The 24,653-nt window shown below is 34.0% G+C and overlaps 1 protein-coding gene across 3 annotated transcripts in view; it reads left to right on the forward strand.

Annotated features, from left to right (window-relative positions):
- LOC106463176 overlaps positions 1 to 24,653 on the forward strand; it is a 62,736-nt gene that overhangs the window by 19,432 nt on the left and 18,651 nt on the right. The window contains exons 2-5 of one of the 3 annotated variants that reach the window (XM_022390929.1): positions 3,206 to 3,367; positions 8,927 to 8,961; positions 16,103 to 16,210; positions 17,029 to 17,173. In XM_022390929.1, coding sequence (XP_022246637.1) covers positions 3,206 to 3,367; positions 8,927 to 8,961; positions 16,103 to 16,210; positions 17,029 to 17,173 — 450 coding nt within the window. Of the gene's footprint in view, positions 1 to 3,200; positions 3,368 to 8,926; positions 8,962 to 16,102; positions 16,211 to 17,028; positions 17,174 to 24,653 lie in introns of all 3 variants that reach the window. The other 2 variants (XM_013923176.2, XM_022390942.1) reach the window with 2 other exon arrangements.

Genomic DNA, 24,653 nt, shown 5'->3' on the forward strand with positions numbered 1-24,653 from the left:
TGGTAGTCTAGACATTAACTCTGCATCATAAGCTGTTCTTACATAAAACCATCTTTAAATTCTTACAGCTGTGGTTGTCTAGGCAGTATCTAAGCTTTTTAAACTGTTATAAACTAACAAGATCTTTAAATGTTGAATCAATGTAAATGTGGTAGTCTAGACATTAACTCTGCATCATAAGCTGTTCTTACATAAAACCATCTTTAAATTCTTACAGCTGTGGTTGTCTAGGCAGTATCTAAGCTTTTTAAACTGTTATAAACTAACAAGATCTTTAAATGTTGAATCAATGTAAATGTGGTAGTCTAGATATTAACTCTGCATCATAAGCTGTTCTTACATAAAACCATCTTTAAATTCTTATAGCTGTGGTTGTCTAGGCAGTATCTAAGCTTTTTAAACTGTTATAAACTAACAAGATCTTTAAATGTTGAATCAAAGTAAATGTGGTTGTCTAGGCATTACTTATGCTTTTTAAAACTGTTTGTACATAACAAGATATTTTAATTCTGAATGGAGTACCTGTGATTGTCTAGGTATTATCTCTGTTACTTAATTAAAATGTTCGTACATAACAGGTTCTTTAAATTCTGATAAATGTGTCTGTCTAGGCATCATCTCTGCTTCATGTACCCTTGTCGACAGTTTGTTCTTCAGTACCTTTTGATCTTCTTTAACGCGAAAGCTATTCCAAACCTATAGTTAATGTTTTAAAAAGTCAACAAGAATAATTAACAGCATTTCCATAGACATGATCATACATTTCTTACAAGTAAATTTCCTTTGTACAACCATTTCGAGAGGTCAAGAACCTGTAAATGACGACTCTTGGCTGTCTACGTACACCGACATGCAAGTAGAGCTGTAAACGTGGTATTATTTTTATTAAATATTTTAATAGAATCAACAATCATTTAATTATACTTAATGAACCAGCTTCTGATGAACATCAAAAATCTTCTACTTAGCTTATCGTCTTTTTTTTTCTTCGACATCTTAAATTTTCGGCTTGACTTAATGTTCGTGTTTCACAAGCTCAAGACATTAAAGCTCTCCGATTCAGATTTCTGCCTAGTTTATAAAATTAAACTGATATAAGTCGTTGACATTCAAACTCCCCCCCCCCCTCTCTCTCTCGAAATTATTGCGGATTCAAGTGGACATTCTTGTATAATTTCTCGTCACTAAATGGTTAATCTAAAGCTCCAACCGTAGCTGATCTATGAACTGGATTTGTATCTTGCTAATACAATGATGGCTTGCAGTAAGCATGTATTATCAATAAACAAGATCAAACATAGCTCTATATGTAACAAATGTGAAGAATATTACGTTTTTAGTACTATATCACGACAGAGAAAGCATATTTTATAATTAACTCAATAGACCTATTCAATGACAGTAATATCTCGAGTTCTGGTTTGACTGCTGTTAAGCTTGAATTTACACAATGGACTACCTGTGTCCTGCCCACAATGGGTATTAAAACCGGAATTTTAGTGTCCGAACCCTAAGACTTACCACTGAGCCACTGGAGGCAACGCCTCGAGAGGAAACATGTTGACTAATTGTGTATTTCAAAGTTGTCTTGGAAGTTGCATAAATTTAAAGATAAGTAATGAAACATCTAAGAGAGATCTATCCGTTTTCCATATAAAATAAGCGATTAATATAAATAGAAAGTTCGAGCTGTATAGGCTGAAGAAACACGAACCTTTTACGAGGAAAACATATTGTAGGAGATAATAGTAAAAGTTTCTACAGTGGAATATTAAGAACTCATTCCCTGACCTGTCTTTGCTTCATAAATCCTACCCACACTTTATAGTGATGAGACCTGTCAGTGTAATGGTGAATAGTAGGTTAGAAATATTGTAATAGAACTTTCCAGATAGCTTGGACCAACTACTTACTCTGTCTTGAGTGAGCAATAAACTCCCTCGTAGTGTGTTTAGAAAATTTGAACAAACCAATGACGTGTGAGTAAACCTCCAATTGACATGTAATCACCAATATTTTGCTGTAAGCTATGCAAACAACATTTATTTATCATCTCAGCGAGTTTTATAATTCTCTGTAGTTTAATTGAAAAACTTTCAAGCCTATAACAACGTAATGCTTATGACAAGATGTCATCTTGTGCATTATAAAATGACAGGAGCCCACTCGGTGAACGAGGTTAGTTTTTTCGTGTTTAGTTTGTTACGGAAATATTATTAATACCATCTGATTTGTACATGAAAACAAAGGTCTCACAAACAGCTTACCATTTACTACTCAGCATTTGACCTGGCCTTTATGTGACTCTTTAAAACTTTACCTGTCACACTGAAGTCAGTGTAAGGTTAGCAAACATAGCCTGTCACAATAAGAATCCGAAAGTGATAAGAAATGAAAATAACAAGAAACATTCAGAAAATCCTCTTCCCCTTATTGGAGCACATAGTCTCTGTACTTACAATCAACACATCGGATTGCACCATTATTACTCCACGACAAAAGAAAAAAAAAGATTTCATTACGTTAATTTTGCTCAAATACAACATGGGATAAACCTAAATATTTGACTGTAGTTTGATAACGTTTACCGCAAAGCTAAGCCTTATTGGTTTAAATGTAGAATGATATACTTTTGAGAGCACAGATCTGATGTTCATAATATATTCTCCTGTGATGTAATTTTGTAACAGTATTTATATTATTATTAATAAGAACTTCCAACAGAAAGTAAAGAAGAGTCTATAGTAGTATATCAACACACTATATCTGCTATATCCAATGCCGTTGAGGTCTTTTGCCCAATATTCATGCTTTTCAAGCAGGCTGGGATACGACAGATATGGTAGTGGTTGAGAAGTTATATATATATTACATAATCGCTTGACAACAACTGTTAAGGTGTGAAATGAGTTAAATTGGTGAAGTGTGGTTTCATCTTTTATTTTATTTTTTTATTATTCATGTCACCATACAGAATTAGGAGTAAGGGTGTTTCAACACAATTTATTTGCTAATTTGTTTTAACACCGTATACTATTAATAATTCTGTTATTGAGTTAACTTGCTCATTATTGACATTGTGTTTGTATTTCTGAGTATCTTCTGAATAACAGATGTTTTAAAAATTTATGATACAGACTGCGAGAAAGAAGCGCTCTTGTTTAATACAAATGTAGAGTGTGCATTGGGAACTTTTTCAGCGAAGATACCAACGATTTTTATCGGCCCATTGTATTTCCAGTTGGTGGACTCAACTCACAGCCTCTTGGCACGCGAGAGCAGAAACAAGGCGGAACCAGCAAATACGCCTTTGATAACCCATACTTTCGACATGACGAAATCAAAGGAACGACACGAGGATTAAAAGGTAAAACAGTAGTTGTACTTTTTACTCTAAAGAAAAATTCTTTTATGTAGTTTTCTTGTCACGCATCCGAAACAGATACCAACTTGTTGCTGCTAAAGTAGACAGACTTATGACATTTTTTGTAACACTTAATGCAAAGGTATAAGCTAAAACATATACAGGTTAGAATTTTATATAAAAGTTGCCCCCCAGTGGCACAGCGGTATGTCTGCGGACTTACAACGCTAGAAACCGGGTTTCGATACCCGTGGTGGGCAGAGCACAGATAGCCCTTGTGTAGCTTTGTGCATAATTAAAAACAAAACATATAAAAGTTTATTATCAAAACGTAAGCTGTGTTTAGTTGTTGTCTTTTTAGGATTGTGACAGTTATATAGATTTAACCATTTTTTGTTAATAAACTAAATCTACGTTATGCTTTTTTTGAGTATTTAAGTAACGTTTCTAGCGAAAATTATTGTGTTTCACGCTGTAAAACGCAAACAGCAACTTGCTAAAGGATACTGATCAAAAGACCCTCACAGTTATTAAGAAATTAATTATGAATAATGCTCTCTAAAATCCCTCTAGTGGTTCGGAAGAAAAGAGAGAATTCATTTAACCAAGAATTTCAGTTTGTTTTTTTTGAGGGGGGGAGCAGAATTAAATTTCAAATCACTTCAAAATGAACTACTATGTGTGCAGTGTGCTTAACGTTTTGTATTTGTGTTCGATATATTTTTGTTACTAAAGGCTGTAAAGAATTTACATGTTGAAAGTTGAGTGCCGGGCTGTGGATCTGAGGTTCCATGGTTCGTGCCCCGTTACTGTTAAAAGGAAAATTCGCGCTCCGCACTTTAGGGCCGTGGGTGCATGATAAGACAGACGACCAAATCTCACTATTCGATTAGAATAAATAGCCCCCCCCAGTGTCACAGCGGTATGTCTGTGGACTTACAACGCTAGAAACCGGGTTTCGATACCCGTGGTGGGGCAGGGCACAGATATACCTTTTTGTAGCTTTGTGCTTAACTACAAACAAACAGAATAAATAGCCCACGAACTGATGGTGGTCGGTGTTGACTAGCCGTCTTCCCTCTACTCTGTCAGTTGAAAATTACTTTCTACAAGGTAATCAAGGTTAGAGGTATGGCAGGATGTTCTTAAATATATGGTAAAATAATAAAACTTGCGTTACGTATAAAATAATTTTCAATCCTGAGGTCTTTTGTTTTCTTCACTACATAAATACGAAACAGGGCCTAAAATTATCCAAGTGACCTTGAAATCAAACATTATGTAATTATATTTTGTCTCGTGTTCGTTTTCTCAAAAACTTGATTCTTGAACGTCTGATTCATTTTAGCTTCAGGCAGTTTCCCGCAGCAGTAAACTAATAGGTTTTATTTTTGCTGACACATTATCAGATGTACGTCTGTCTGCTTCTCCGTGGGACCTAAACACCAGGAAACTGGAAGAACAGCAAATAAGTAAAACTTTTACACGCGCAGAAACACAGATGATAAACCCTCCTTGATTAAGAAGCTAAATTTAATTTTAAAAACTAAAGTGAGGCAGGCAGAACTGAAAATTCCGGTCATTGTGCTGTAATAATTTTGAATCCGATACCTTAAAAGATCAAATGATGCTCAAAACGAAAACTCTGCGTGGTTTATTTAATAAAAACAGGGGGAAAGACTCGTGCTCCACATGCAAAACATTATTTAGTCCTGGTATTTTGTATTCTAATTCACAAAGTTTATAAAATGTATTCAAATTAATTAAGAGTTAAGTGGCAAGCTTAGACTACTCGCGTAAGACGTTAGGCGCGTAGGGTTCTGAACGAATCTGATAGAACTGTCTTAATGACTGCAAGGTTAAACCTGTTCCACAATATGTGATATTTACCAAACGCCTCTAGTACAAAAAAAAAATACTTTGAGCCAAATGGTTTGATCAAAAATGACTAATCGATCGACTTATCTAGTAAGAGACGCCGAATCTAGCGTCGCTTTTAAAACATTGGAATCGGAGAGAAGTATTAAAACTCAACAGGTAATCTAATCGTCTATGAACAAATGAAGAAATTCACACTCAAAACTTTAATACATAAGCACTGCTGTCTAAGATGTATCTCTGAAGGAATCCATGCCACAAAAATCTTTCCATATGCAATGCATAGTAATATCCACACCCACCCCTCCCTTACGCATATGGTGACGTCTTCCATACTTCCCTGTTCTTTTTTCATTTTTGCATAGTTTAATAAAGCTTAGAATCCCCCCCCCCACCCACACACACACAATTCTCTTTTAATTACGTAGATGTTTCGTAACTTGACCTTTGACTTTTGTCTCAAAAGTTTCATGTTTTTAAAAGATTTGAAGGACATTACATATTTCAGCTTTGACTTTAAGAGATATTTTTGTAAACACATGAAAGACGAAAAATGTTTCAGGTTTAATCTCAACAAACGTTCTCCTTTTTTAGAAATGTTGGGCGTGGCCGAATGATTAGCGTGCCGCATCTTGATCCGAAGGTTCTTATTCGTTTACCATTGCTGCAAAATACTAATAATACCGTTGGTACAAGAGATGGCGGTGGGTATTACTTACTAGCTGTTTCTCCTCTAGTCTATCAGTTAAAAATTAGGGACAACTAGTTGTTGTTGTTGTCATTTTGCAGTGGAAGGTATCTGCTCTCTGTTAAGCACGGGGAATTGAACCTCGGATTTTAGTGATGTAAGTCCGTAAATTTAACTCTGTCCAACCAGAACATTAAACCTTTGTGAGCTCTGCACATATATATTTATAACAAACCAAACCTTTTCAAAAATGTAAAAAACAAGACTTTGTGCAGTAAACTATAAGGTCGTCAAAAAATTACTGTCGCTTTTTTTGAGATGAAAAAAGTCGAACAACTTATATATCAAAACAAAGCATTTATTAAATGAAATAGCCTCCATTCTTATCGATGATGCTTTTACATCTTAAAATCGGATTGTTAATGCCTTGATTAAAGAAATCACTTGGCTTTGAAGCAAAAACATGAGTTTAGGCGGTTCGTTTAACTATTATACGTGATATACGTTTTTTTCTGTGGGGTGGTTAATTAAAATGTTCAAAAACGCGACATTAATTTCTTGACGACCTAATATATAAGATCGTTCATTACAAGAAGCCAAGCCTGGTATAATGGTTAATGTGCCTGATTGTAGGTTCGAGCTGCAATATTCCACTAAACACACTCTGCATTTCAACTGTTTGTTTGATTGTTTACAATGGATTTCGTGTAAAGCTACACTAGGGCTATCTGCGCTAGCCGTCCCTAATTTAGCAGTGTAAGGCTAGAGGGAAGGCAACTAGTCATCATCACCCAAAGCCAACTCTTGGGCTACTCTTTAACCAACGAATAGTGGGATTGACCATCACATTATAACGCCCCCACGGCTGAAAGGGCGAGCGTATTTGGTGTGACGGGAATTCGAACCCTCGACCCTCAAAGTGCGAGTCGAGCGCCATAACCATCTGGCCCACATTTCAACTGTAAGAATCCGTTTTGCTGTTCAGTTGAGAGTAGCCGCATAGGCGGCGGAACTGTTGAGTGGTTGCTCTCTTTCTGATTAGCAGTTTAAAATTAAGGTTATAACTAAGCCTTAGGGATTGATGTGACCTGGCTGTTTCCACCATAGCTCTCATGAGGTGTCATTCAGTTTGAACAAAAGACAAAAACACGATACTAACTGTGCTTCAGAAAATTAAACATGTCGAATGCTTCCGTTAATCTCATGTTAGCGAGAGTAAAGTTCTTTATTGAGTTAATGATCCACTATTTTCTAAATATACACTTTCTTAAACTTCTACAAAGTGTAGTATATTGGAGTCTACTTTATTCCGAGGAAAACGCAAATCAAGAGTGAAATTTTTCGGACGGGTCTGTAAAGTGTACTCTACGCATTCAAATATTATATCCTTTCGTAAACATTCTGTAAGAAAACAAATTGCGTCAGTGTTTTATGCTGATAAGCTTTGACTGAACCTGTTTCATGTTGATAAGCTTTGACTGAACCTGTTTCATGTTGATAAGCTTTGACTGAACCTGTTTCATGTTGATAAGCTTTGACTGAACCAGTTTCATGTTGATAAGCTTTGACTGAACCTGTTTTATGTTGATAAGCTTTGACTGAACCTGTTTCATGTTGATAAGCTTTGACTGAACCGGTCGAACAAAAAAATACCAAGAGTGTGTGTGATATCATAACGATTCTTTCATTGCTCAAAATTCAAGTTATCAAAAGGGCTTATAAAAATCCAATAATATTTAGCAGTGTAAAACAAGATGGAAGGCAGCTAGTCATCACCAGCCACCGCCAACTCTTGGGCTACTCTTTTACCAACGAATAGTGGGATTGACCGTCACATTATAACGCCCCCATGGCTGAAAGGGCTAGCATATTTGGTGGGATGGAAAGTTGAACCCGCGCCACTCAAATTGCGAGTCAAGTGCCCTAACCACCTGGCCACCCGGTTTATGCGTTTCCATATTACAATGTAGAACAGTGAAATTATAAAATCAGAAGTTCTAGAACTAGCTGAAAAGTTACACAGTTTGAAATATTTTTCATTCGAACACTGTAAGGTACTAAATACTGTGATAAAACAAAGAGCAGGATGTTATGAATACTCACATCCAAGCACTAGTAACTCTGCTGGAAGCGAGAATCTGAATCATAGCTTTGTATATTTCACGAAACGTGTGCAGTTATAATAGCAGAGAATAATGACTGCAAAGATGATGTTGTCAATTGCACAAAATCAGTCCTATAGATTTTTCATAAAATAATATTATGCTGTAAGTTAATCAGTCTCCACGATTAACAAAATACATTTTTTTTGCATTCCATTTCTTTCTCCAAAATAAAAACTAAAGTACGTGTTTTTACCTATGTTAGCTTAAGTTGCTGAAACAAATCTCCAGTAAAAACAGTATATTTATAATGAGTATAAATTTTTCGGTTCTGTTTGTAACACCAGAAATAACCAAACCGTGACAAGCAATTAAAGGATATGTGTCAGCAGTTATCTTAAGTTAAGTAATTTTATGCTTAAGAACCATATTATAATATTGTTTTTCATCTGAGGCGGGTACGGCCCAATAATTAGGGTGCTGGACTGTGCAGTTGAAGTTCTGTAAATCGCGCCCCCTGCCGTCAAATAAATGAATAAAAATTGCGCTCCGTCGATGCATTACAAGAGTGACAGTCAAATGTCTGTTTGGTCTCACAAGAGTAGCTCAACAGTTGGTAGTGGGTGGTGTTGACTAACTGCCTTCATTCTAGTCTATCATTACAGAATTACGAATTTTGCGAAATTCAACAAAAACAAATATTTTTTTTTCTTTCCGTTAAATGATTGTTATATGTTTCTGAATGTGTATACAAGGTTTTAGTTATTGGAGTTGTGGTAATATATATATCAAAGTTTACGTCAATAAGAAGGAGAAATAAAATATAATCAACTGTGACGAGCACTTAAATATGGTGATTTTTATATATTCCTTTTTTCTTTCTTTCTTTTTCAGCTGGGTCAATGCTTGATGAAGTTTATACTAACGAGGTCAGTAAAATTGGATATGTATAAATAAGCTCTATAATATTTTCTTAGCTGATGAAGGATATAACCCTACTAGAAGTTTGTAACTCCTATATTATTGGTGTTAGCTGTCGACAATATTATTACAAAATTCTGTTGCGTCATACGAGAGTTTTGGCTCATTATTAACAATGATTTATTGAATGTTTAAACTTTAAAATAACCGAATTCAATATTAACAATGTTTTAATGAATACCACAAACAGCATTAATCATTACTGCCAAAGATATGAAATATATTAATTAATTCTTAATTATCCTGGCTTACTGTTAAATAATGTTTTAGTGAATGTCGCAGGCGATTTTAATCATAACAAAATTTTCAAAATTGTTAAAGTATACTCAATACAACTTTTAATAAAAATTACTGGGACCTTTTGCTATCGTTTTCAGTTTTTTTATGGCCTCCCAGTGGCACAGCGGAATGTCTGTGGACTTACAACGCTAGAATTTGGGTTTCGATACCCGTAGTGAGCAGATCACAGATGGCTCATTATGTAGCTTTGTGCTTAACTACAAATAAACATTCAATATTTTGGTGAAGCTCAAAAGTATTGTAATTATTTAGGTTATAATAAAATTTAATGATAGTCTTAACTATTTTTAATAAAGTGTTAATACACATTAAATAAAAACTTATTCCATGATGTTTACCGATTCGCTAGTTCTTCTGAATGACGTGTAAACTTAAAATAAAATAATAAGAATAAAAATAATGTACTGTTAAAATAAATAAATAACTTGGTGTTAGTCAAAATCGTACACCTAATTCTGATGTGTAATGACTTAAATAAAATTGATAAAATCACAGACGAACCAACTTAATCTAGTTCACATCAAAATCGTTGTTGTTCAAGCAATTGGTGACATAAATTAGCATATCGACCATTCTCATGTTCGTCGTTTCCCAGCCAGCCTGATGAGCCTTGTTATTGTGGGAAAGATCTCATCGGCACTGGATATAGGAGGCATAGTGTGGTTGACATTTTTCTTTATCTTCACTCACAAGTTCTTATAACAGTTTTAAAGTTTTTGTATTAAATACCAAAAGCCAACGAATCAGTGATTTCAGAAAACCTGATAATAGTGATAAAATCCTGCAGTTTTTCTCTAATTTCCTTTTCATTAGTCCTTTGCGGATTTGAAAGTAGAAGCCTTTCGTTCATTACTAGAATTCATCATCTGGGCTAGATATGTTATCAGACTAAAGTCTGTACAAAATGCTATCTTATAAACAATTCAAAACATTTCGTGTTACTGTTATCATAAGATGCCAAGTTTCTTTCAGCCTTATAAGTAACTGTTTCCATTTCTTGGTTATTTTGTTATTATTATGGTAAAATAATTTAATATATATATGTGTGTGACCTTGTTTCATTTAGCATGGTATGGTTAAACACGATTTTGTTCTGCGCATTAATCTTCCTAATGAGTCAAATGCCAATGTAAAATATATTTAAAACTTTTCACCAGGTGGTTAAGTGGGCGTTCTACAACTAAATGATTTTATCTTATTTCCTTTTTTATTTTGTTTCCTGTAAATCAGGTTTCAGCGTTAAACTGAGATGTTGAACGTTTAAAAACTGTTGTTGCAAAAGCAACTATCTGGTATGTTTCGATTTTGTAGTATAATACACTCCTATCTTAATAAAAAAATACAATCCAAATCTAAAATTAGTCTTTATTTGGTTGCTTACGTCTACATTTCGTATATTGGATTACGGATATGAGCATAAACATCGTGTACGATGTTTTACTTTATCTCGGAAGACTTTCGAAACGTCGTCTTCTACACTTGTGTTTCTAAAAAGGCAAGTTGCCGTTCATTCAACTTAAGTTTCATCAATACTTAGGGTAACTCGAGGAAAACAAAATATATCAAATTACTTATTTAATTACTGATACAGTATAAACTTTAGTTGAAAATGTTTTCCAGTTAAAATGTCTTTCCTACAACTTACAATAATATTAATTTTGTGACTTGGATTTGCACAATATGGTAATATCAAGAATGGACCCCTTGTTATAAAAATTCCTATTTTGATATGCAAATGAAATAATCATAACCATACAGTAAAAATAGAAAACATTTAGAAGCACAACTGTACTTGTCTTTAGAAAAAACACATGACAATGCAATTCTGACAAGGTATCTTTTTCTTTAACCTACTGCATAGTTAACTTTCAACTTGTCCTTGCCAACCAGTAGACAACAGAACTCCCGTGTTTTTCAAGATTCAAAAATATTCCTGCGCTGTTCATTTGCAGCAACAAATTGCTGGCAGATTGTTCCACTTTCTAAGTGATCAAGTTGTTCTTGATGAATGTGGCAAACGGCTACATTGATTCTGCATTTAGCCTTTTAAGAGCACCGAATCTCTTCTTAGCTTCAGCAGAGGAGGCAGGGACAAGTAACAGTAAACTCACAAGGACCTCAACCTGATCATAAAGGCCACGGGCCTTAGGCAGCATGTCACTCAATATTTTTACAGTTTCAGTGCTGGAATTGTAAGTGTGTTTTGTGATGAACATGATTAAGGGCAATGTAGTGACTTTCTGGCCAACTCTGGGTGTTGTTCCTCATCATTGTCAGTCTCTCCAATGAGGAGAAATTTCTCCAACTTTTCAAGAGTCTGCAGGCCTTTTTGGTCGAAAAATCTCTGAACTGCACATCTACAGTGTCTAGCAGCTTTTAGTAATTAGCTCTGTATTACTCCAAAGGAAATGTTGGTGCATGTGCAACAGCCTCAACAGTAAAGTGCTTGGGTTGTTTTCTCAAGTGTGGCATTTGAATTGGCTGGACATTCAACGAATTCATTAATCCTGTTGCTTTATCATACGCTTGTTCTTTTTCCTTGAATAGAGGTTTTGACACACTCTAATGCAGCAAGCATTCCATCAATAGTTTGTGTTCTCTTTTACAAAGAGATATTCAAGCACTTCAATTCTTCCCTCAGTTCAGTAGCTAGAATTAGTCTTAAGACCGTTTTCTGCTTAAATCTTTCCATTTGCTTCAGTTGCTGAATCTGATGCACTACATGTAGCCATCTCTTCCAAACTAAGCAATACTGGCTTATACTGGCTGAGCACTGACCGAATGGCTGGGGTACAAACAATCTACCTTGTGGGGCACAGCAGTTTCAAAGTAGTGTATGATACACAGTCAGACTTTGCTATTGCTCCGAATATTATCTTAAATTTCCTAGATTGTCCAAACAAGTGTCCCAACTCATGAACCCACCGCAAGGAATCCCGAATCACAGGAGAGGATGTACAACTTGACTGAATAATGAGAATCATATAATGAGGACCACAATGGGTATAAAAAGCTATTGGTTGTTCTTTTCTAAGAAAAGGCTGTGCACGAGGGTATTTGTTCGACATATTTACAGCACGATCGTATGTTTGCTCACAAATACCAGAAAGGGGTAGATTGAAGAGCAGTGAGACACCAGTGGCAATCTTGGGTATTCATTATCCTGATGTTGAAAATATTTTATAGAGACCTACAAATTCTTCATGTGGCATCAGATCCTGATCCACACAGCAGAGGCATGTTCACTCTTGTTCAATAACAGATATATCTTATGCTCCATCAATGATCACTGAATATTGCAGCAGTAGCAGAGATCTTGTATGCTTTTCAATATCTCTTGCAATGGAGTTGCCGATTAAATTCATGATCTCATTTTGAAATTTAAATCAGGTATAATCTGAATTACGTGTCAGCTACATACAGAGTTTGGGATCATCCGTTTACCCAAACTTCAGCGACTGGCATAGATTCATTTCCTTTTCCTCATGACCTTTAAACGCCAATTCATTCTGTGCCAAAAGCTGCATTGTGCTTACAGCCTTCAATAGGGAAGAGTTTTCCTACTAGAAAGCTAGATGTTTACTGGTTTTGTCTCCTGAACATGAATTGCCCCTGCTACCTTATGCGTTGACAATCAGCATGCTTTACAAACCTCCCTAGGACTTTTTCTTGATTTCTAAATTCTGAGGACAGCAATAAATACACAACACCCCTTTCAAACAAGGGCTGTAGTGAAGCCAAGTCAAATCTTTGAAACATTTTTCCTGAAAATGGAGAGTCCTATTTCTCAATGTTTGGTTTATAATGAATCTTGGCTTTGGATTATTTGGGGTGTTTCCAAGGTAACCTTTTTCCAATCCTCCTACCTCTATGGCTTTTGCCTCAAATGACTTTGTGCTGGGCAGATGTTGGTATTCAGCTGATAATTTTCTCTCCTCATCATTAGCTTCCCTGCCTGCACATTCCCTCTTTCTCTTTGGTATTGGTGCTTACACTTAGCTGCTGTTGCATTTCCTCCTGCAATAAACATGACAGCAAAAATATCAAACTCGGGTATCATAGTAAACTCCTTAACAATTCTTTCAAAACCACTTTAAAAATAGGTATTCTGACTTTACATAAAGGCATGTAAAACTGGATAAAATTATATTTGTAATAATATTATAAAAGAAGAAGAGAAAGAATACAATTCTAGCAAGACACTTTTTTAAAATAGTTTTACAGACTGTTTAAAATTAAAATATTGTTATCTGGGTTAATAATGTTTCATCATGATAGATGTGGGTAGACTGTAAAATAATAAATGGTACAAAATGAAAGTTTTATTATGTAGTAACCACTATTATCTAGTGTGTTTAATACTTTCAAAATGGATTGTAATAGTTTGATATTTATGTCTGTGTTTATGTTATCAAAAACAATTCAATCGACACTTACACTGTACTGCTTTGCTTAAAAATAAAGCATTTGTGCTCATTTTTTCCTCTTTGCTGCTTCTAACATTGTTAGTAACTTCTGTAAACCAAAAATACACATTTAATTTCTAATGTAGCTAACTCTTGGTCCACCAAACATTATTTTGGTGACCCAGTAAAAATGCTTTGATATAATAATGTAGCCATTTATTTATACATTTATGCTTTCATCTGTAACTTATAAATATTAACAACGGTTTTCATGTTGAATCTTCTTAAGCTTTGATAAATGGAAAAAAGGATATTTAGCTATATCGAGTAAATCAATTAAAGGATTTGTTTGTTTTGTTTTTTAGAGCCACATTGGGCTATCTGCTGTGTCCATCACGGGTAATTGAACTCAGGATTGTGGTGTTACAATTCCGTTAACTTACTACTGTCCCATCAGGGGGCTTATTAAATGAGAATAATTATACATGCAGCTAAAAAAAATCAAAGAAATACTGCCAACTAAACCTACACTTTTAGAACCCAAAAAAATTAAGTAAATAAAGCCATGGTCTTTTTGAAGAATATCAGGGATATTAATGTACTACCTTTTCTTTCACAAAACAGCTAGCTAAATAAGTTCATAACTCACCAAAATCGAAAACAAATATTTGTTGTTACTTTACTAACTTTTAAACTAGCATCATGAAGATTTACAGCATCTTTGAGTATAACAGTTTGTTAACTGTTAGTGTTAGACTTAGTACTATACACTTTAACCAACTCTTTAACTCTTAAATTTCAACGCATCCTATTATTGTACTTCACATATTTATTCCATTTGTTGATATTAAGTATAAATAATACCAGACATAAGACTTTCCAAAGTTCAAAGAATAATATTAAGTGTATTTACTTACATTCACAGTAGTCACACGCATGGAAATCCTTCATTTGTACAACAAATCGAACAATATGTTTGCAACAACAATAATTTCCTTATACTTTTAAGATTTTTTTCCTTTTTACCTTTATGGTCAAAAATCTGTATCTGCTTCGTGACTGTAAACAATCTCTAACCATACTGAACCGCATTGAACCAAACTCATAACCAAAACTAAGGCTAAATAGCATTGTTGTCTTAAAATAAACAAAAATAAGACTATGAACATTTCTTTAAAAAACCTGTAATTCGGCTCCTATAAAGAGTTTTCTAAACAGTGTTTTAAAATGTCCTTAATTCGTTGTTTTAAACTAACAGTACAGACAACCAATTTTTTACAATTAGATCCATGCAGATATGATTTAAGATTTTCAGCAGTGAAATCATGGACATAATTTAGTTAACCTTACCGGTATTTCAAAACCATACATTTAGCTCGCTAGACGGACGATTCTTGCTTCTCCTTCCTTAGTTGCCAATGGCCAACTGTCTTTCTGTGTTTGAAACACTTCACGCAAGTTGCGCCAGGACTGAGGCAGCTGCAATGTTAATGAGTTTCCACATGGTCCTAGTGCAAATTTCTTTTGTCGTAACAACTGGTGTTACATAAAAAACAATTGAGAGCAAAAACGTTAAGCCCCAAAATATCATATCCTCGTCTTTCAAGAAAGTGGGGGAGGGGGACAATTTACCACACTTCAAAAATTGGTTGAGACATGCCCTCACCCCCGCCCCATAAATTACGTCTATGACTCAATAATGTGACACTACAGGAATAAAAAACAACAAACCTTACTGAAACCCCAATGATTCGATCTCCTTTCTTTTAGCGTGTTTTTACATTCACTCTTGAGATCTTGACGATATTTAAACAGTCTTTTAATATTATTTTTAAAGAATATTTTATGTAATTTAGTTAGTGCCTAGCGTGGAAAAGGTTTTATGAAAACTAAACTTCAAATGCGAGAATCTTCTAGGATATATGTGGTATATTAGCTGTTATTCCTGTTCTGGAAGCACAATACACTTGATCAAGTGATCTCACTGGGGTGCTTCAAACGTTTATTATGACATGATAACAATCGACAGGAAATTGAAAGCAGTTTAGTAAACACACGTCTAGTTTTATAATGTCGGATATGTTAACAAATGAGAATCTTTTCATGATAAGTGACAAAGTATTGTTGTAAGCCAATAAGAATTTTCTCACGACAGCTTCATAACGTGACAAGCGTTGTTGTAAACCAATAAGAATTTTCTCACGACAGCTTCATAACGTGACAAGCGTTGTTGTAAACCAATAAGAATTTTCTCACAACAACTTGATAAGGTGACAAACTATTGTTGTGAGTGAGTTATACGCTGTGTTGAAGTCTGCGAAGTAGAGCAAAAACAAGCTAGGTTCACAAAAATATCTGACAACTGATGTTTCTTGATTTGCAGGATAAAGTTTTTCCCTCAAAAGTCACGAAACCTAGGATATCCAAACCGAACCAGTTATCGGATAACTCTCAGAAACAAAGAGCAGTGGACGATACTTGTGTCGGCCTGGTATGTTACTTTAACTAAAAGCCATAGAAACCCAGTCTCTTTTTTCTCTATATGTCTTTCTTATAGTTTTGTTGATCCAAATTATATTTTTATTCTCTTTTTGTCTGCTTTGAATGAAAATCCTCCTAATCTACACTATAAATCTGTGATGTTCTGTTTGTCTAGGTATGTGTTCGAAAATCTCACTCATTCTCTTTCATTTCTATCTATTTTTAGCTCTCTATCTCTTTAAAACTACTGTAGTTTTAAATACTTAATACCTTTTCCTATCTTTTTCGCCGTATCACTATCTGAATATCCTTTATGTCCAAACTCATGTTTATTTTTTACTTTTGTATAGCCGTATATCTGTCTAGATCTCCTGCACATCAGACTATCATCTTTATGCTTTTATTTACGCTTAGAGGACCTGAAACAGGAAATTTTCATGTTCTGTTACTGTTAACATGTTATCTGTTTACGAAATACACATCATTATGGCTACCTTGTTTTGTTATCAAATTTGGTAGTAGTACATTGTTGGGCAATAGTAGCTTGGGGGTATTATTTACGTCTTAATATTAAGCATGCTTTTATCATTAAGTATTTTTAAGGAAATTTAATATTTACAGCAACTTCTACTTGGATAAAAAATGTATATTTATGGTAGTTTTGAGTGCAGTATGTGTTATTTGCAATTCTTTGTGTTTGTTTACAGGATTGAGGTTACTGAAAACGTAACTTAAACTGGTATAAGATTATGCATGCGTAAACCTTTCATTTTACATAAATAAAAAATGAATATACACAGTAAACTTTCGAACTTAAACCTCATGTAGAAGCTGGAAAGAGTTTTGGTGCCATTACGAGGACACGACTTTACGGGATTAGGTTTCAATATATGTGGAAATATGAGAGACGGAATATTCGTTAAAGACGTTCTTAATAGAGGCCCTGCCAATGAATCTGGAAAGATCAAAGCAGGTAAGAAAAAGCATCACCCATGTATCTTATAATTTCAGCTTCATTTGTCAAAGAACCGACTGCTATCATTATAGATTAGAACGTGCAAAACAATGGTTTCGTCAATGTTTAACAAAGTAGCGCCCTCTCGTATGTTTTTTGTTTTATTTTACAAACTCGAAATCTAACTTTAGGAAGATAGGTTTAACCATAGCATACTTGCGAATTCATAATATTTTGTTTCTGTGGATAGTTATAGAAGTACACATGTCATTTTCCACAATCACGGTTTAAAATACTCTTACGATTTTTGTTGAGATGTACACGTTTGAGTGTTGATATTGTAAGCAAATATAATTAAAAGTTTAATTTCGAATCTTATCTTTCAAGAAATGATACTATGTGTAACGCAAACAATATATTTATATATGCATTCTTGATCAAAATGGTTTACAAAAATTAAACATATTTTCTAAGTTTTCTTTACCTTAAAAGCAGCTTGAAAACAAAATTTAGAAATCGCTAATTAAAAAAGCTTCGTGCTTTTCAAATAGAGAAATATTTCAAGAAATATTGATTTTTATTGACAAACGAAGACCATGTCCTTCAGTCTTTGTGAACGTCTGGTGTTATGTATTTTTTAGTTGTTGTTTTTATTTGCAATGATTAAAATTAGGAATTACAGGTGACATTAAGTATAAGTATAATTTCAACCTGAACATTCTTTATGTGTATGTGAGTTCGGCTAAAGCCCCTTATATTGGACTACTGAGCATAGAGAAAGCAGCCAGTCAGAAGTACCCCCTGCCATAATGGCTTTATGCTCTTTTGAACCGAATATCGAGATTGACTATCACTCCAATATTGTACCCAACAAGTACAAACACTATCACTCTGCGGTCCGCGTGTTCAAATCCTACCATTCCTAAATGAGGGACGGCTAGCGCAAATAGCCCTAGAAAAAATTTGCGCGAATTAAAAAAAACAAAACAAAAAACAGAACGTTTGTATAAATATGATTTGTAATCAGTTTGAAATTATTTTTCCCACCCAACTATTTGAAAGCTATGATAAATTCCATTCTAGAACTGTGCTCGTATCACTTCTCCCATTTAAATAGCTTAGCATCATGTCTTGTTCGCATTTACCACAAGTCCCAGTTTTTCACAATACTTTTCTGGTATAATTATCTTTTTCTGTAACCTAATATTCGAATTAGAAAACAAAACCAAATCAACAGAAACAATAGATAATTACTATATTCAGTAATAAAAATTTCCTACAGCAATATAACAATGTTTTAACCCTAATTTACATTTAAATTTTTCTTCAATATTCATTACTATTTATACAAACTTTGGCTTTCACCTTTTGATTTTTTAATTTCATCATACCTTAAATCTCACTATGCAACCAGTTTTCCATAAATATGAAATAGTTTTCTTTATCTATGGTATCATAAGCTTTTTCTGAAATCTAGAAATTACATATAAAAACTTTCCCGTGTTTATGCTTAAATAGTTCGAGTCTTCGGTCTACAATACAAATATGTTATTATATTTTGAATAATGTTCTATATATATTATTGACATACTTTTATTATCCTGTAACAACATTTTTAACTGCTAGTTTAAAGTAGCAATGAAGAGCCTTCTCTGTGCAATTCTGGTTTATGAATAAATGAAACACGGAAGCTCTTAGGGAGAATCTTGTAATTTATTATATATTTACACAATTACAAAAGAGAAAATTGTAAAAAAAATAATTCCCTGCTTCCTAACATGTTATTTATGCAAATCAAATCTTAGTTGCTACTATTTAGTGTATTTGTATTCAAATAATTATAGCTGTGTCTTATTGTTCGCCTTTTAATGAAGATGGGAACATTGACATGGAAATAGATTTGAACGAAGAAGTTTCGTAAAGAGCGCGAACGGTAGTGTGATGTAAAATGACTCATGCTAGAAATATTCATAAAAGTGACCCGAAAAACGGCGCGAACTCGGTAACCCGTGGCCCTATTTTAACGAAACTTGTTTTATTCTGTTTCTATTCTCATTTCATTACAAATATGGCGCTATTGTGTGCTGTTTTTGCTGTATTTAATAACAGACAAGCAAACGAACAAACAAAAAATCTCAGAGTTTTAGTAGTATATAGATTACTCGTATTTTCTTAAGATGACAAAAACAAGATCTTGAAGAATTTCTCAATAATGTGCCTTGGTTATGGTAGGTAATTCAAAGAAAAAATAAAGTGTTACTGTTTCTTATTTGTAGAAGGTTTAAGAGGAAAGACCACAACATAATGAACTAATTCATCACAATACCTGAAAACCCTGACTTCACTTTTTTGAAAAATGAAATGGTCTTTCCTTTTACACACAATCAACAATCAAATATCTTTTTTCTTGAATTATGAATTATGAAAAAAATAACATGAATGGATTGAAATATTTAATTAAATTATCTCAAAATAAACCTTCATTTCGGTGCAATATTAAAATTGGCTTGAATTCTTCATAACCTCTGAATAGTGGATGACCCAATGGGTCACGGGTGGTCTAGTGTGAATATAAATGTCCTTAATGTTATTTAGGTTACGTTTGGTCCATCACTAGGTGGTTAAAAGTCTACATACTTAAGATCCATGTCATTTGCAAGCATCAGGAAGAATGCACTGGATGAATGTAATGAACCAATAAGTAGAGGACTTTAAAATCCTTGCAAAGGCCAAAAGGTGAACAAGAATTTCGTACAAAGGAAATTTGATTGATCAGAAGACTTAAGCTTGAATTGAATGAGCAAAACAGTGCATATTTTTTATCACTAATTCTGTAAGTGTTAATGATGTGAAACTGTTTCAGTAACATTAAAAATGACACAGATCACTGTGTGAGTATGGCTTATAAATTCAGTTTGAGCAATGAATTCTAAGAATGTTTTAGTAAAAAAAAAAATGTTTCTTAAAATGAGTACAATCTTCCAGAGGGCTTATGGTGCCATAATAATAATGATGGGGTGAAAGAAATATTGCTTGAATAATGGCAACTTATACAAACATAACAGATTTTTTTTTTACCGTATTGCCTGTGTGTGTGTGTGTGTGTGTGTGTGTTTGTGCGTGTATAACTGTGATCACAGATTAAATTTATGGAGTGGAAATATAATTAGACTTAATTCACTGTTCTTCTTTTTTACTTTGTTTCAGAGATTCAAGGCTCTACTGCTAGTGGAACTTAGTAAAATATTTCCAAATGAAATGGCAAAATATCGAGCTATTCGAGGAGACGAAAGACCTTCTTCTTAAACTAAATAAATATCACATTGTTATTTCTGCATTTAAAATAAAATTATAAAATGACTTCAAATTTATGTAACTCATTTGATGATGATGTAAATACAGTAAAATGAATTTGAGGTAAATACTTTAAAAAATGTATTTTATTTTTTGTGACTCATAAAAAAAATTCTCAAAATCTATCTATATATATTTATACACACACTTATAAATTGAAACTACAGTTTTGTACTTCTGATTTCTGGGGGGGGGGGGTCTGAGTTGAACCATACAATGATATATAGAATAATAGAGTAAGTGGAAATTATATGATTTTGGTCTTAAATCTAATTAGATGTGTTCATACTCTTACTCACAAGCTACCAGGGCCAAATGTGGCACATGTGCTTGGATACAATGGGTGGATGTCCAAATATGATTTGCAGGTACAGAACCCTCTTGGGGTAGCCATAGAAGTAATTGGGGATAATGAGAGAGGCTTTGAACCACCCTGCAACAGAGCATGTGTATTTTATGCTAATTTTTATAATTGTCACTGTTCTCAGAAGCTTGAAAAATATTTTCAGCAAATAGAGAAACTCATCACCTCATTCGAAAAAGGGCAGTTATTAATCTCTCTGTATATTGTGATGTTTGGTAGCATTTTTAAGAAATCAAATTCATATCATAACACAAAAATGTAAAACAAAAGCCCATGAAGGTAATATTTATTTTTCTGAAATACTATGCTAAACTAACATTTGTTTGATCTAAATGTGGTTGAGAAACAAATTATCAAACTCTTTCAAGATTAATAAAAATGTACATAATTGCAAAATGTCTTTATTTTGATACATTTAAGACAGTTAAACTAAGAAAAATTGATCAAAATAATTGGAAATTCTTATAAATGTAATATAAGTATTGTAAAGCTCATTCTCAAAAGCCCTTCAAAAAGGAGACCTATTTTTTTCTGTATGTATATGGAGCAGTTTGATTAAACCAGGATGTGCCTGAAAGTCAGTGGTTAGTGTACCCTGATACTTTATGATTCACCTTATTAATTACTATGAATAAGGAAGAAAATATAAATTACTTTAACAAAATATTTTTTTAGGATTCCACAAACATATGTATGTTGAGGTGATGCACTCATTAATTACAAAATAAACACATTGCATGATTAAGAAGCTCCATGAATTTAAATTTCAGTGCATAAAAGTAACAGTATTAATCCATTGATTATTAATATCATTTCATTATGTTCCCACAGTTTTTATTGTATTAAGTCACTTTTTATTAACATGGATATATTCTGGTCCAGTGCCTTATAGAATTACTAACTAACTGTTTCATTATTTTTTCTATACAACATGGCTTCTTAGTGGCTCAGTTGTAAGCTTGAGGGCTTACAACACTGAAATTCAAGGTTCAATCCTCTTGGTGGACACAACACAGATAGTTTACTGTATAGCTTTGTGCTTAAATACATCCACACAACACAATTATTATTCAAAACAACAGAAGCATACGTAATTACTGTTGGCCAAATACATTGTTTACTTCATATCTTTGCAATAAGAGCATTAATTACATCTTGGTTTAAGTTATGGGCTGTATTTTAGCTACCGGTGTTGGAGATCAACATACAATTGATGGCACCCTGACTGCTGATAGGTACATCAGATTCTTAATAACTATGCTTTTCCTCAGATTTCATTTTCCTGCAAGACAGTCGGTCATCCCAAGCATGAAAAAAATGTGGTGAACTGGTACCTGTAAGAAAAAAAAAGAGTCTGTTAGAACACTTGTAGCCACAGCTTGGTCAGCATAAACTCCTAATATGGATAGTATTAAGTCTGTGTGAGTTTATATGGAACTGAAAAGCTCAAATGGTAACCAGGCAATCTCCTAAATTGTGAGGAGTAATACACAGCACTTAGAATAATATTTCACAATTATACATTAATAAACTTATGGTAGCATAAAAAACAAGTTGTATTGCTCTGCTAAAAAAGTAAATTTAAAATATTGGTGCAATTATATTTTCTGTAATAGTGTATTGTGCTAATGATAAATTGACTATTTGGTTGCAATTACTCATTATTTTTAACATCTGTACATATACCATTTGTGTGTTTGCATAATTATTCCCAATGCTATATATGTGTGAGTATACATGTTAATGTTTGTTTGTTTTTCCGCAAACTCGTACTCCTATGGTTTGAGAATGAAATTGGCAGACGGGTTGGGGGTAGCCCGGGAGGGTGTCCTTATTTATATAGCATATCCCCCCTACCATGAAGGTGTCAAAGGGAACTAAGATGCCCCCGGAAGGTCACCTAGGCAGCATAATGGTTTAGAAACGGGTTTCAAGGACAGCTGGACTCAAATCTGACATTGGATTTTGTGATCCCAGCCCCATCATGATACCAGATCGCCATGTGTGAAACTGTGTTCATACCCCACTCACAAGCTAGCAGTACCAGACGTGGTACTTGTGCTTAGATATCACGGGTATGTATCCTAACGTGTTTTGCTGTTGTTTTTTCAGGTATGAATTTCTCTTTGGGTAGTCATAGAAGTAGCTGGGTATAATGGAGGAGCTTGCTCGGTACATTGGAGCCTCTTTGAATCACAATGGGGTTTTTGAACCCCGCAGGGAAGCGAAGGTACTTTACAGCAATATTTCCAGTGTTTGCAATATGTTAATAAAGTACTTGCTACGTTGCATAATGTATCAGTTTCTTTTCAGATTTTACTGAGAAGGTAAACATGTTGGATAACCCATATTTAAAAGCGTCCTTTATAGACGGGTAGCTGTTCGGTCAGGATCTTAGCGCGAACTGAACGTGTGCTTCTCTGTTACCAAATTGCCCCTGACCTTATCTAACTGCATCTTGACGAGCAATTTGAGGGGATACTGTATTTCGAATTTGTTCCTGATATCTCACTGTATCTTGGCGATCAGTTTGAGGTGATTCTGTATTTCGAATTTGTTCCTGATATTTCACTGGATCTTGGAGAACAAGCATATCTCTTGATTGCTCTTTCTTTCTGTAACCTGCATCCTAACGTTTCGTTTTCTTTCTCAAAGTTTCAGACTTTCTCCGTGATAAGTCACTTTTCCGTTTGGCAATTTTTGGCATCGTGATTTTCAATATTTTTGATTACTTTATACTCATATTGAAGTAAAAAAATTACTTGTGTAACTTACGAATATCGAGTTACTACAAAATTCCTGCAAATTTGTATGCAACGAAATCCGTACGAACGACTTGCAATTCCTTCGGTCACAGAACAATTTAATTCATAGCATTCGCTTGGATTCTCCAGCAGAAAAATATCACTTTTCTTCTGAAATATCACAATGATTCTCCACTAGGAAGACTCACTTTTAAATTGCGCATTAAATTCACTTTACCACAATTTTAGAAGTTTTATTAAAGAAATTAATTTTGTCGATAATAATAATTGTACAAAATTAATGTACGTTATTAAAAAGGAAAGAAGTACCATTACTCCATTAAGGAAGAGATTTAGGGGAAAATTATTATAAAATAAGGTCCTATTATTTTTTAATTTTAGCGAGGTCCATTTTATAATATTTCTCATTTTACTGCAATATACAGCTGTTATTGACTTATTTCTTAAAACAAGTGGACACACGCACTAAATAAACGTATATGAGAGATCCAATTGTAATGACACTTCGTTAGGAACTTCCTCTCATGACGTTGAAAAATCGTGCGAAGTTTCAGCCAAATCGGACTTAAAATGTGGAAGGAGTTTTGCGAACAGACGGACATTAGCCTCTTATGTACAGAGAGAGAGTTTATGAGCGATCAGATACTAATGCGTTTGAGATATTGAAGAATTCTATGAAACATTTTGAATTCTCGGTGATATGGTAGAGTTTGTTGTTAAGCACAAAGCTACACAATGGGCTGTTTGTGCTGTGCTCACTACGGGTATCAAAACCCGATTTTTAGCGCCTTAAGCCCTCAGTCTTACTTCTGAGCCATACGTAAAGACTTGCTTAGTCACATTTCTTGAAAACGTGTTTCACTTAGAAATGAATTTGTACTATTCAGTACATTGTTGTCCAATAAAGGCTCCAGTAAGAGGGCTCGCAATAAAAGAAAAGTATTTGACGTAGAGAATAGTTCGTCCATATTTTTTACATTAATTTAACTACATTATGAGTTTTAAAAAACACTCG

This window comes from Limulus polyphemus, unplaced genomic scaffold, assembly GCF_000517525.1.
Source record: "Limulus polyphemus unplaced genomic scaffold, Limulus_polyphemus-2.1.2 Scaffold51, whole genome shotgun sequence".
In the NCBI taxonomy this organism is placed as follows: Eukaryota; Metazoa; Arthropoda; class Merostomata; order Xiphosura; family Limulidae; genus Limulus; species Limulus polyphemus.